Genomic DNA, 12,730 nt, shown 5'->3' on the forward strand with positions numbered 1-12,730 from the left:
TATAGCCTAATATAATGAATGATCAGTTAAAATGAATGAAATGAAAATGCAACCAATTTAGTCAATGCCAGTAGCTTTTAAAACTTCAGCTGGGAGTCTTAAGTTCATTTCTTTACATGACTACAGAGCTGTGTTCTAAAATTTCCTTTTTACTGCTTAAGATGGCATTTCTTTTAGTAACTTATTTCTATGCAGTTGGCACTCAACTAAAATATGTAAATGACTTAATCACAGAGATAGGTCTTTTATGATAAATTCAACTTTTAAAATATGTACATTTATGAAAAAGTATTCATCCTGTCTAGCATTCATAGACACGGGCTACAAGCCTGCTTCCCACATCATGATTTCTAAGGTCGCATTTTGTTTCCTTTTACTAAGAAGAGTAACCGCCCTCAAAATTTGAGCAGGATATAATCCATATTGAACATTTTGTTATAAATACGATAACATATAACGCATTTTGAATATTTTTTTATTCAAAAGCAAAACCTTAGAATTTGGAGACTATTATGAGCCTTACAGTTTAAAAATGATATTGCTTTATAGTTAAGACTTGGTTTTAAATACAAAATAGAATTTCCTTGCACCATCTTCCATATTCAAAAGATTTGGTTCCTATTAATTTTGGACATTTGTTGTAAACAATGCTCCCTCAGTCAAATCTGGGTCAATTTAAAAGAATGTCTAAAAGTCTCTGGCAGTTATCTGAAAAATTAAAGGAAAATATTGAAGAATTCTTATTTGAGAAACTACAAACCTCTGTGTATAAATAGAATATATTCATGTTTATGTTCTGTGGTTAATTTTTATGTTGAAATTATTTATGATAACGGCTTGTTGAATTAGCGTGATCTCTGGCAGTTTGTCTGTTTTTATAAGATTACACCATTAGAGGGCAGTGTTGTAGCGGTTAAATCTTAAATGTATTGAATTGTAGACTTTATAATCTATAAGAAGAAAATTTAAGGCCTTAAGATTTTATTGTGTTGTCGTCCCAATAGATTCTTAATTGCAAATATTTTAAATAAGGAGGAGTAATTATGTGACGGCTTAGCTATTTATAACTTTATAACAACCAACAATATTGGTTTAGAAAAAGAATTTGGTTAGTATGAAAAAACAACAGGGGGAAATCCACACTTTACAGCATTCCTTCAAGGTGAGATACTTTCTTTACAATGTATTAATCCTTCTGATGTCAGAAGGCTCTTAGGATTGCGTCGTACAGGAATTGCCATTTAATTTCCAAAAGCTTGCTTTAGGGGTTTACTGAAAATGTCTACTCAACCTGTGGGATTAACTGAAAAATGTAAAACTGAGAAAGCCTGTTTTAGGGATTTGCTGAAAATATACGTATTGAACTTTCCTAACTATAAACAGAAAACGGGGAGATGAAGTTTTTAAAAGCTAACGGCTCTGGGGGCATTTGGGAGCAGATGCATTTGATTTCATGTGGTGGATTTCTGTAAACCTAGCATAGGATATATAAAGATTTTGTTTCAATACATTCATGGAAAACTAGTGTTTTGGTTTTTGGTGTTTTTTTTTTTTAAAAAAAAGCAAATGATTTTTTTTCTCTTAAACTATTTTTTTTAAGTACTTTTGCATTGCGGTCATTAGCCTTATAAATAAAACCGCCTATAAAATCCTCCCTACGGCTGCCTGTAAGAACCAGATCATTGAAACCGAGACTGGCGCTCCTGCGAGTCGTTAGTGGGACTGGGCATGCCCAGTAGCTCTCCCGACGGTTCTGGTTGCAAATAGGAAGCTTTCGCCCATCGGCCGCCGCGGGGACCAGCAGCTCCGGGGCCAGGGTCCGCTTCCCTGAAACGTAAGCACGTGTGTGTGTGTGGAGGGGTCCCCCGAGCCTTTCTTCGGGGCCCCTGGCGTTTTCTGCGGCAGCCGGGGGGTCCCACGGGCGCGGGCCGCGGCGGTGTCGGCCGTGGCGCGCGGCCCGGCCCAGCCCACCCGGAGCACGGCCCGAGGCTGGGGGCGGGGGTGGGGGTGGGGGAGGGAGCGGGCCGGGAAGCGGGGAGGAGGGCGGGGAAGGCAGGGGCGGGTCCCGCGGCGGGCCGGCCAATCGGGGCGGCTCTTCGCTGCATATATTTTGCCGGGAGAGCTGGCGTGCCGGTGGATCGCTAGTGGAGCCGAGCCGGGCAGCCCGAGGAGGCCTCTCCGCACGCCGCGGCGCCCTCCGCATCTTCCCAGCACGGCCCAACCTTAGGAGCCCGGGTTTCTTAAGATTAGGGCTGACTCGGTTTCTGTCTGTTCCTGGGCTGCGGAAAGCTACATCTCTTTTTGGTTTTTTGTTTTTTTTTTTTTAATCTAACTCAAATAACGCCCGCCGGTACTCCCTTATTCCCCCCCCCCCCCGCGACGGTGTTTGTGTGTATTTTTTTTTTTTTTTGGCTGCAATTGCATGAAATCCCAATGGTGTAGACCAGTGGCGATGGATCTAGGAGTTTACCAACTGAGGCATTTTTCAATTTCTTTCTTGTCATCTTTGCTGGGGACTGAAAACGCGTCTGTGAGACTTGACAATAGGTAAATGTCAACTGGGATAGTTTAAATTTACTCGGGAGATACTTATAACGATGCAGGTAAAAGATAGACAAGGCAAATTCCTTTGTCCATTGCAGAGACACTATGGTGACATGGATGTTGCTTTTTGAAATGTTTAGAATAGCTTTCTTTTTTGTACATATCTTCAGGGAACAGGCTTTTAGCCTCCTTATGTAATTTCTCTCCCTTAAAAATAGGGAAATGTCTAGATGTGTTAATCGAGGAACTGGTATGTTCAGATGGGTAATATATTACAGAGCACTAAAGAATAGGGGGTGAAATGATGCTTATTAACACCACAGTTAGGAGATCCTTTTTTCTCTTGAATGGTTAAATTCCATTTATCGATTTTTTTCCCCCTCTTTTCCAGCTCCTCTGGTGCAAGTGTGGTAGCTATTGACAACAAAATCGAGCAAGCTATGGTATGTACTGATTCCAGCTCATTTGTATTAAATGTGGGCACTGTACAAAAAAGCGAGATGCCTTGGGATGGTACCCGTGCCCGCCCCCCTCCCCCCAGCTTAGATGATGGTTGCTATCCATGCATTTAGAAATGCCGGCAGTCTCCATTCTGCCAGCGTGAAGCCACATACCAGGGCTGCTGGGTGAGCAAGGACCCCCGCCCCCAGCCGCCAGCCCCAGGACCAACAGTTCTCTTTCACAGACCCATTGCACAGACGATCGGGTCGCTTTTTGCAGCAAATTGCTAGCCAAGCTGCTACACTCGGGTCGTGGCCGTGGGCACATCTTGAGATGTTGCACTCCGCTAGAATCCTAGGGTTTTCTGGGGAGCCGGAGCCAGGGAGGAGGGGAGGGCAGCAGAAGTGAGGTGGGGGGAGGGTGGGCCCCCAGTACCAGCACAGGCGGAACCCCCAGTGATGTGGGCTGCTGCACAATGAAGAAGAATCAGAGAAAAGTTTTGTCTTCTCTGCCTCTGCCTGGATTTCTCCGATTTTTTTTTTTTATTTCCGCCTTGGCCGTTCTTTGTTATTGGAGCAGCGCCTGTGGCTCTTCTCACGGGATTCTCTGCCCACTGTTGCTAGGCAAACTCCGAACCTTTAATTCGGAGCTATAAATAACTCGAGCCCCCATTGGCTGCGACGTCTGCCCAGGTTTCTGTGATGTCAGCTTAATCACGAAAAGTGGGGGGGGGGGGTGGCCGGGGTGGAGGGAGGAAAATGCGGCAACATGTTCTGTAGGAACTGGCTGCAGCCGGTGCTGAGGGAGGCGGTCCAGCGGGTGGAGGGAGGAGGGGAGGGACTGGGGGCGGGGAAGCAACTCCCTTTGCTCTGGCCTCCTGCTTCTTGCGGGCTGCTGGCCAGGTTCCTAGGGTGGGGGTAGGGGGTGAGACACCCCCCTGCCCCACCGAGTCCTGTGCATTTTAGAAAGCACAGCTTTCTTGGCCCACTGTAGACATTCATTGCTAGCGTCTGCAAAGGACGCCTAGCCTTTGAACAAGCTTGACCACTTCGACATTAAACTGAAGTGTCATACAGTTGGAGTTGTCAGCAGCAGCTATCCCTCGAGTGACTCCTAATGATCTCCAAAAGGCCGGGGGTGTAGAGAGACCAACAGAAAGGATGCCTTTCTTAGAATTTGGAAGAGGAGCTAAGAAGTAAAACCCTTCCCACCCCCTACCCCCACCCCTCTCCCTTTCAGGATCTGGTGAAAAGCCATTTGATGTACGCGGTGAGAGAGGAAGTGGAGGTCCTCAAAGAGCAAATCAAAGAACTCATAGAGAAAAATTCCCAGCTGGAGCAGGAAAACAATCTGCTGAAGACCCTGGCCAGTCCTGAGCAGCTTGCCCAGTTCCAGGCCCAGCTGCAGACTGGCTCCCCCCCTGCCACCACACAGCCACAGGGGACCACACAGCCCCCCGCCCAGCCAGCATCCCAGGGCTCAGGACCAACCGCATAGCTGCCTATGCCCCGCAGAGCTGCTGCTGCTGCTGCCGGAACTGACCGGAACTGACCGACCGAGAAGATGGACTAGGGGCGGCCCGCCTCCACACTCACCCATTTCATTGCTCGCTGCGAAAGAGACGTGAGACTGACATATGCCATTATCTCTTTTTTCCAGTATTAAACACTCATATGCTTCTGGCTTGAAGACATTTCTTAGTTGGGTGATTTAAAGGTTAAGCAGAGAATTAGCATGGATATACTGGGACCTCATGCAGCTTGGCAAATACGTGAGAAATGGTTTCATTCATGCTGAGGAGCTGTGTGCCTTTCCATCCCCTCCCGGCCCCCCACCCTCACTTCCAAGCCTTCCCTCCTGCTCGCATGTAGTGTTCTACATGGGGCTTTGAAGCCCGTGGGGGCCCCTCCCTCTTCCCCCTGGAGGAACTTGAAAGGGGGGTGAAAGTGAAGACTGATGCATAGTCTCACCTAAAATGAGGGGAACCTTAGTTCATCGTATAAATTGACGACTGTCACCAGAACCCATTAAAAAAAATAGTACTGTGCCTCTTTCTGAAATAGTGGATGACACAAAACTATTAGAGTGACTACACGGTGACAGGTAGCTGGGACCCAGGCTATCTTACCATGAAGGTTGTTTTGCTTATTGTATATTTGTGTATGTAGTGTAACTATTTTGTACAATAGAGGACCTGTAACTACTATTTAGGTTGTACAGATTGAAATTTAGATGTTTCATTGGCTGTCTAAAAAGGTGTGAAGTGTCTTTTATATAGGAGATCTACATTTAAAAAAATGTTACAAGAAGAAAGCCACACCTAAAGAAATTTTAAGAATTTGGCACAGTTAGTCACTTTGTGTAATCTAGCTGCTGAATATCTTGAAGTTAAATCCCTGTTCACTGATGTCTTTTGATTGAGCTGGTTGAATACTTTGAGAAATGATCAGTTCTAGCTAATGAAATGAATTTCCCAGTAGGGGCTTCTGCATATTACCTGTATAGTAGTTATATGCATATGTTTCTGTGCATGTTCTCTACACAGTTGTAAGGTGTCACTGTATTTAACTGTTGCACTTGTCAACTTTCAATAAAGCATATAAAATGTTGATAAACAAGTGTTTCCACATTATAGTGTTAACATAATTGCAGTCATTTTCACAACTATTTCCAAGTAAAGTTAAAGCAGTTTCAATTTGACTAGGCAGATCCTGAAGGGGGAGTTAAAAGAGTGGGACAAAGCAGGGGTTCCAGTGGCTTGACTCGAGGTTGGCTGCATTATTTCAGCCAACATTGGAAAGAGACAGTGAAGGAGACACGAACTTAGTTCTTCAGGCTAGTTTTGTGACCTGGACCCGTAGCTTCACCCTTCAGAGCTGACGTGGGTCATTGAAGGAGATGGCTCAAGAGTCCCCCTTTCCTCCGGTGACTCTGAAAGTCTAGGAGTCCACGAGAACTCTCCTCTTTGGAAGTTTACTGGCGGAGAGGTGAATTGGTGTGTTTTTGTGTGTGGTCAAAAAGCCCGTATTGGATCAGAAGATGGAGGTTGGAAAGACAAGATGGTAGTCGCTTTGAGAGCTTGATCACTTTGGGCTTGGATGGCTTTTCCTGGTGTGGAATGAGTTTTCCAACTCCCAGGATGGCCCAAGCAAAAGCCAGATGATTCGAGCCGGCCCAGACGAGGAAGGGAGTCTTTCTCCCGTGGATGCCTGAGATTGTTTTTAAAAAGAATAGGTGGGCATTTGAAATATGCCCTAAAGCAAATTGGTGCCTGGAGGTTGGGAAGGAGGATGCTCTTCTGACTTAGAGCTCCGCAGAGCAGGGGAGCCGATGAGTGGATTTGCCAGCGCTCCTCTGACCCAGGATACTGCAACGGCATCTTCCACCTGGGAGAAAGCAGCACATTCCTGAGCTGGAAGGTTTTTTAAGCCCTTGCTGGACAAGGACTTAACTTTCCTTGAATTCTCTTTTTCTCTGCTCTTGAGCTGATGGGAGAGTGACAGGTGAATGAAGCACTGGCCCTTTCTGTGAAGAACTGGACAAGGTGCCCGCGTCATTGAGCCCAAAACCACTGGCTCTGCAACCCTCAGTGGCTGTCATAAGAGCCAGCTGGCCGCCATAGGCTGGTGGCAGTTGCCATACAGATGGTTTGGGGATCATGGGGGGAGGAGTTAAAAAAAATAGTCTTTGTCAAGGAGGGTATGTGGCCCAATGTTCATTCTCGAATGGATGAGGCACTGGGTTCAACCCCTGACACTGAAAAAGCAAAAAATAAAAACAAAAAATACTTTGACATAGTAGTTTGAAGGTTACATAACCTTCACTTAAATAAAGGGATACTTAGGTAGTCATTACATTTCCTTAATAAGATATATATCTATATATAGTGAATAGAAATCTCTAGCCATATCATCTTTAATGTTTTTAATTGAAGATCCTTAATACCAAAGGTGCTAATTATGGAAAAATTTGAGAAATTACATGTCAATGTATCATTAAGATAATGGAGAACCTCCTTTTCCATTATTTAAGAGAATTCTGGGCCTTTGTTTTTATCAAAAATGTGAAACTTTCATGCCATTTTGGGAGCTGGATGTTGTATGTGAAATAATTATTAAAATCAAAAATGCTTTTCATACATGTTCCTCGTTTTAGTAATTACTACACGTTTCTAAGTGGTTGACTTATATGTAAGGATATCCTAACTTAAAAAATTACTTTACAGCTTGTTCACAGACTTGTATAGCCTTTGTTGGCCTGTGGGTTGTTATATAATGGATTATTCTGTCGCCCTGGTGTTTGATGGAGCAGGAAGAAATTTAAGGTGAATGGAATGTTGGGCCAGTACTGGGTACCCATGACATCATCAGTGGCAGCCCTGAAGAAACAGAAGGGATCTTATATGGCTTCATTGAATGTCCGCCTTCTGTTGAATTGACAATATTTGTAATTCAGCAGTGTGCTTTTTTTCTTGCATAATTTAAAAGCAAAATTTTATTTTTCATGAGGGATGAATATGCCATGCTAGAATCAAGTTTGAATTTGTACAAGAACTGTGTGAAGGCTTAATAATTATGATTACAATAAGTCAATAAATCCCACCCTGCCCTTCCTTTTTTTGTAAGGTTTAAGTAGTTGAAGTTATCAGGGCCAAATTTCATATGTCAACTTCAAATCCATTCTGACACCAGAGGCACAGAGATAAGAACTGGAGGCAAAGAAAATAAAGTTTCCTCTATCTCATGTAATATGGCTTGAAAATGGAGAAGCAAATGTGCGGCGGGTTTCCTGTGGCATTATGTGAAGAAGAGTTTGGGACTAAAGGAGGAGATTTCTGTCTGTCCAGCCTGGTCCTGCAGGAACCAGCTCTGAAGAAGGGTTGGCCTCTAAGAGTAGTTTTCTCTCTGTGGTAAGGAGTTGAATCAGAACACAAAGATTCGGCCCTGACAGATGCTGCAGTCTTTAGCCTTGCTTTTCGTGATGACCTCTCTAACTGTGGGGGCCACTGGGTCATTTTTTATTGGCATGTTTAACTTGGGCTCAGGTTAATTCGATTTTAGTCCAAGCCTCCTCCAGTTACTTGCAAAATGAGCTTGGACAGGTTGCTGTCTTTGATCTTTTTTTCTCACCCTAAATATGGGCATACATAGTCTCTGTGTAGGACTTTTGTCAAAATAATGCTGTAAAGCAGTAAGCACAGGGATGGGTCAGAGCAATATTCAAGGAATGTCAGGCATTGAATACAATTTTTTTTCTTTTTGCTTTTTGGGTCACACCTGGCAATGCACAGGGGTCACTCCTGGCTCTGCACTCAGCAATTATCCCTAGTGGTGCTCTGGGGACCATATGGGATGCTGGGAATGGAACCCAGGTTGGTCAAATGCAAGGCACGTGCCCTACCTGCTTTACTATCGCTCCAGCCCCTGAATATATTTTTTTGTGGGGCGTTAATTCTTTTGTTCCTGTTTATATATTTTTGTATTTGGGGAATAAAGGTGTGACATTTTTATTTTCTAATAGCTTTTGAATGCTGGAGCGATAGCACAGCGGTTGGGCTTTCGCCTTTCATGCGGCCGACCGTGTTCGATTCCTCCACCCCTCTTGGAGAGCCCGGCAAGCTACCGAGAGTATGGAGCCTGTATGGCAGAGCCTGGCAAGCTACCCGTGCATATTGGATATGCCAAAAACAGTAACAATAAGTCTCTCAATCAGAGACGTTACTGGTGCCCACTCGAACAATAGCTTTTGAGTTATCATTTATAAGAGAGGTAGATGCTAAAGTTTTATCATCAGAACACGAAGATATTTACATACAGAGATATACTTAGATTTATAAATCCATACTTAAAAATTATCAATTTCCTTGTGGAAGAAAGCTGTACGTCCAGTTACTGGGATTAATGTTCAGGCTTTATCCTCAACTACTGCTGTTTTAGTTTTGTTTTTTTGGTTTTTTTTTTGGTTTTTGTTTGTTTGTTTGTTTGTTTGTTTTTTTTGCTTTTTTGGGTCACACCCAGCGATGCACAGCGCTTACTCCTGTCTCTGCACTCAGGAATTATCCCTGGCGGTGCTCAAGAGACCATATGGGATGCTGGGAATCGAACCCAAGTCAGCTGCGTGCAAGGCAAACACCCTACCCACTGCACTATTGCTCCAGCCCCAGCTACTGCCGTTTTAAAAGGTGCAGAACTGCTGCTAGCTGACATCGTTAACCTGTGCTTTGAACCAGGTGTTTTGGACACAGAAGCCTCGTGGGTCTGACAGAGGAGCTCTTGAGTGGCATGTGGGAGAGAGAGAGTGGCATTGCGTGTGTTCCCTCTCGTGGGACAGCTGTCCACTTCCCCTCATCTGTGTGTCCCTGTGCAAGCATTCAGGCACTGTGTTGCCAGAGCTTCTAATGGGTCCAGATCCAAAAATCCAGGTTCTAAATGAAAATTCCTGAATTTTAGGTATCTCAGAGCAAAAGCAACACCTGTTGTGCTAATTTGGTCCACAGGCCGAAAGTTTCCACTTCTCTTCATTAGAGAAAGTAGACACTGGTTATCTGGAAAACTCCTGTGCTGATTCATCCAGAAAGCACTGAGTACCTTCTCCATGTCAGAATTGGCCATGAACAAGCCACTGCTCCTATCTCCCGGAACAGCCCAGGAGCTGTTTAAAGTAAAGGCAGTGCCTTGTTCCCTGGTGAGTTGGCCCTACATGGTGTCACATGAATCCTCCCTCTGCTGCCCCCCTCAGATGAACTCTTTGGGGGAAATGTTTCTAGGTGTTCTTATGAGAACTCTTTGTTAAATCTGTAGCACTTTTGTCACAGTGGTGTAATACTCCCCCAAATACACAAATAAATTTTGTAGCAGATTCTTTTAGGGACAAGGACAGCAACTGCCTATGCTACAAAGTTACATCACACATGCCACAAATTTCCAGGGAAAACATTTGTTCAGTCAAGTTTAAAGTCAATCCCTAATGCTGGTTTCTAATCGTTGTGGACTGCACTAAAAAACAAACAACAACAGCAACAACAACAAAAAAGAAAGACTTCACATCTCTCCTTCAAGACAGTAGCTCAGTTAGCTCTCACTCCCTTGAAGTTAGGTGTGACCAGGAAGCCCAGTTTAGTTCATGGGCTGCAGGCTGTACTGGACAGCCACTTCCAAACTGGACCTTACAGAAACTCCTTCCAGTGATTTGCTGTGTTCCTTCTCCTTCCACTGAATGTGAATGCGAGTTGCCCAGGATTTTAGAATCCTCTTGCTTCAGTAGCCAGCCGAGGCTAATACAGAAAGGAGAATGCTGCTGCCAGGAACCCTAAGATAGGTGGCACTGATCATGGTTGGTTGGTGAGGAAACTGATGGAGACTTGAGCAGCGGAGACCCACGTGTGATGTCTGTGATGTCTTCGCGGGCCGCCACGAGCCTGGTGGATATGTTTTTCACAGGAGCAGTGTTTGGGAGCAGTGGCTCATTATTGTGCTTGGCAAAGGCTTGAAAGAAAAAGTGATCTCAGAAAAGAATGAGTTTGGAAGAAGAGGGAAGGAAATGAAAGGTCCAGATATTTGAGGCTGGCTAGTATTGGGGAAGCCCACTGCAACTGGATTCCAAACACTGGAAATAAGACTAGTAAGCCAATAAAGGCCTGGAAGACTTTTTTTTTTTTGCATTTTGGGTCACACCCAGCAATGCTCAGATGCACGGGTTACTCCTGGCTCTGCACTCAGGAATTACCCCTGGCGTTGCTTGGGGGACTGTAAAAAACTATGGCTCACCGAGGGGCGCGTGCATTCGCTCTGTCTCACCGCCCGAGTTCGGTGCTCTGGAACCGCTGTATATGGGCTGGATCGGGACGGCCGTGGTTAAGGAGGACAGGCGAAGGAAGAACGAGGACCAAGCTGATTGCTGATTAGTTACCGTATATTCAGTCTTCCATCTTTCTCATCTCCTGCACTCCCAGCTCCAGCCTCTCTCTGCATCAACTCCAGCCCCTCTCGCTTCTGTCTCTCCTCCTACTTCTCTCTCCCACCTTGCCCTCTAGGCTACACCCAGCCTGGTAGCAAAATCAACATAAGAAAGCCCTTCCTGAGGGCAGGGCATTCCAAAGCCCTTCCTGACTCTTAAGGTTTTTTTTTTTTCTTTCCTTAGTCCAAACACTTATTAACATCTTAATACTAGTTATTTTTGTATGGACATAGCAAGAGATACTTTGAGGCTTGCAAGGCAGCTCTTCTGGCAACATCTTGCCACAGACTCAGACCACAGCACTCAGGCCAGATTAATTATTCCTCACCCTAGCAGGGTCCAAATCTAGTTATCACTGTTTGGATCATGATAACATTTGTCCATGATCAAGCTCTTAACTTATAGTTAAGCATTAGGCACTTTGGCCAGGCCCATCTCGATGCCAGGGTAGCACACAACTCACCACTTGCCCTGGGTCCGTCTCCTCCTTCATCAGGACCCTGCTTTTGGGGGTGATAGGAAGTAAGGGCAGCTGAGGCTTAGGTTGAGAGAACAGATGCCCAGGAGGAAATTATCATGTAGAGTCAAATGACTCCCAGGTTACAAAAGCATAGCATTTGCTAAGTCTTCCTGTGTCCATACAAAAAGGACATGGCTCTGAATAAACTATGCAAAGGACTCAAGGAGAAGAGAAAAACAATATTTACAAGTCAACAGAACACTAAGAAAGAGACTACAAATAAAGAGGAGTGGGAGCACTGTAATGGAAGTAACCCAATAAACCTAAACTACCTGAGGATATGTAATCCTACAGGGGACCATATGGGATGCTGGGAATCGAACCCAGATCAGCGCCCTACCCACTGTGCTATTACTCCAGCCCCAAGGCCCATAAGACTTTTTACATAAAGCAGGGGTGTCACTTCATCAGCAAAGATGAATTAGAGGATACAGAATCGCACAGCTGTTTGAGGTTTCAGGTGCCTTCTGGATGGTCCTATGGAGTAAGACAGTGTACTAAAATGTAACAGTCTCATTCGGGAAAAGTATCTTGGGTCTTTCTACTATGGCTTGGAATCCATCAGCTACAAACAGGGAAGAAATACAGGTATCTGAGAAAAGGAATAGGCAAGAAAATCATTCTCAAACCAGTATTTTTCAACCACTGGCCCATGATTCAGTGCTGGTCGACAGGTTGGAGAGGTTGAAAACCACTGGTTTACCATGTGGCTAGAAATGCCGGCCTGTAGACTGATCAGGTGCTGGCCAGCCTCAGGTATCAAGGTTAGAGAACACTGGTCCAGACTAAGCCAAACAACAACCCGCAACCAGACATGGTGGAAACTTCCAATGGCCCTCAGGTCCCTGCATGGCAAGTGCTGGCTGCCATCGTGGAGACTTCTAAGATGTGCAGCGGTGCCAGAGAACCTTCTCCCCTGCGCCTACTTCATTCAAGGCCATGGAGGGCAAACAACCCAGAGCCAGCTCTGGGCTCCAGTGCTGGAGTTTCTTCCATGGGAGCCGAATCAGAGTCTAAATCAAGGAGGTCTGAATCCGGTCTAAAATCAGAGTCTAAATCCAGGGTCATCTTAGGCCTGATGTGCAAGTTTCAGAACCGCTGAGGACTGGTGCCAACCTTAGGCTCCACTGCCTTCCCCCGTGTTTCCCATCACCCACGTTGTACACTATTGGCAGAGAGGAAGAAAATTTTAGTTCCAGACTTGTGGGAACCGTATACCCAGGGTGTGTGCCTCTCCTCGAGGTCCTGGGCACTCAGAAGGCAGCAGAA

At 45.1% G+C, this 12,730-nt stretch overlaps 1 protein-coding gene across 3 annotated transcripts in view; it reads left to right on the forward strand.

The window, feature by feature from the left end:
- The window catches only part of TSC22D1 (TSC22 domain family member 1), a 111,286-nt gene extending 105,683 nt beyond the window's left edge, over positions 1–5,603 (forward strand). Inside the window, exons 1-3 of one of the 3 annotated variants that reach the window (XM_055129347.1) lie at positions 1,734–1,834; positions 2,936–2,987; positions 4,225–5,603. In XM_055129347.1, the coding sequence (XP_054985322.1) occupies positions 2,985–2,987; positions 4,225–4,482 (261 nt within the window). In that variant the 5' untranslated portion in view covers positions 1,734–1,834; positions 2,936–2,984 and the 3' untranslated portion in view covers positions 4,483–5,603. Of the gene's footprint in view, positions 1–1,733; positions 1,835–2,127; positions 2,548–2,935; positions 2,988–4,224 lie in introns of those variants that run through there. The other 2 variants (XM_004604586.2, XM_004604584.2) reach the window with 2 other exon arrangements.
- Positions 5,604–12,730: the final 7,127 nt, after the last annotated feature.

Source organism: Sorex araneus, chromosome 1, assembly GCF_027595985.1.
Source record: "Sorex araneus isolate mSorAra2 chromosome 1, mSorAra2.pri, whole genome shotgun sequence".
Taxonomy (NCBI): Eukaryota; Metazoa; Chordata; class Mammalia; order Eulipotyphla; family Soricidae; genus Sorex; species Sorex araneus.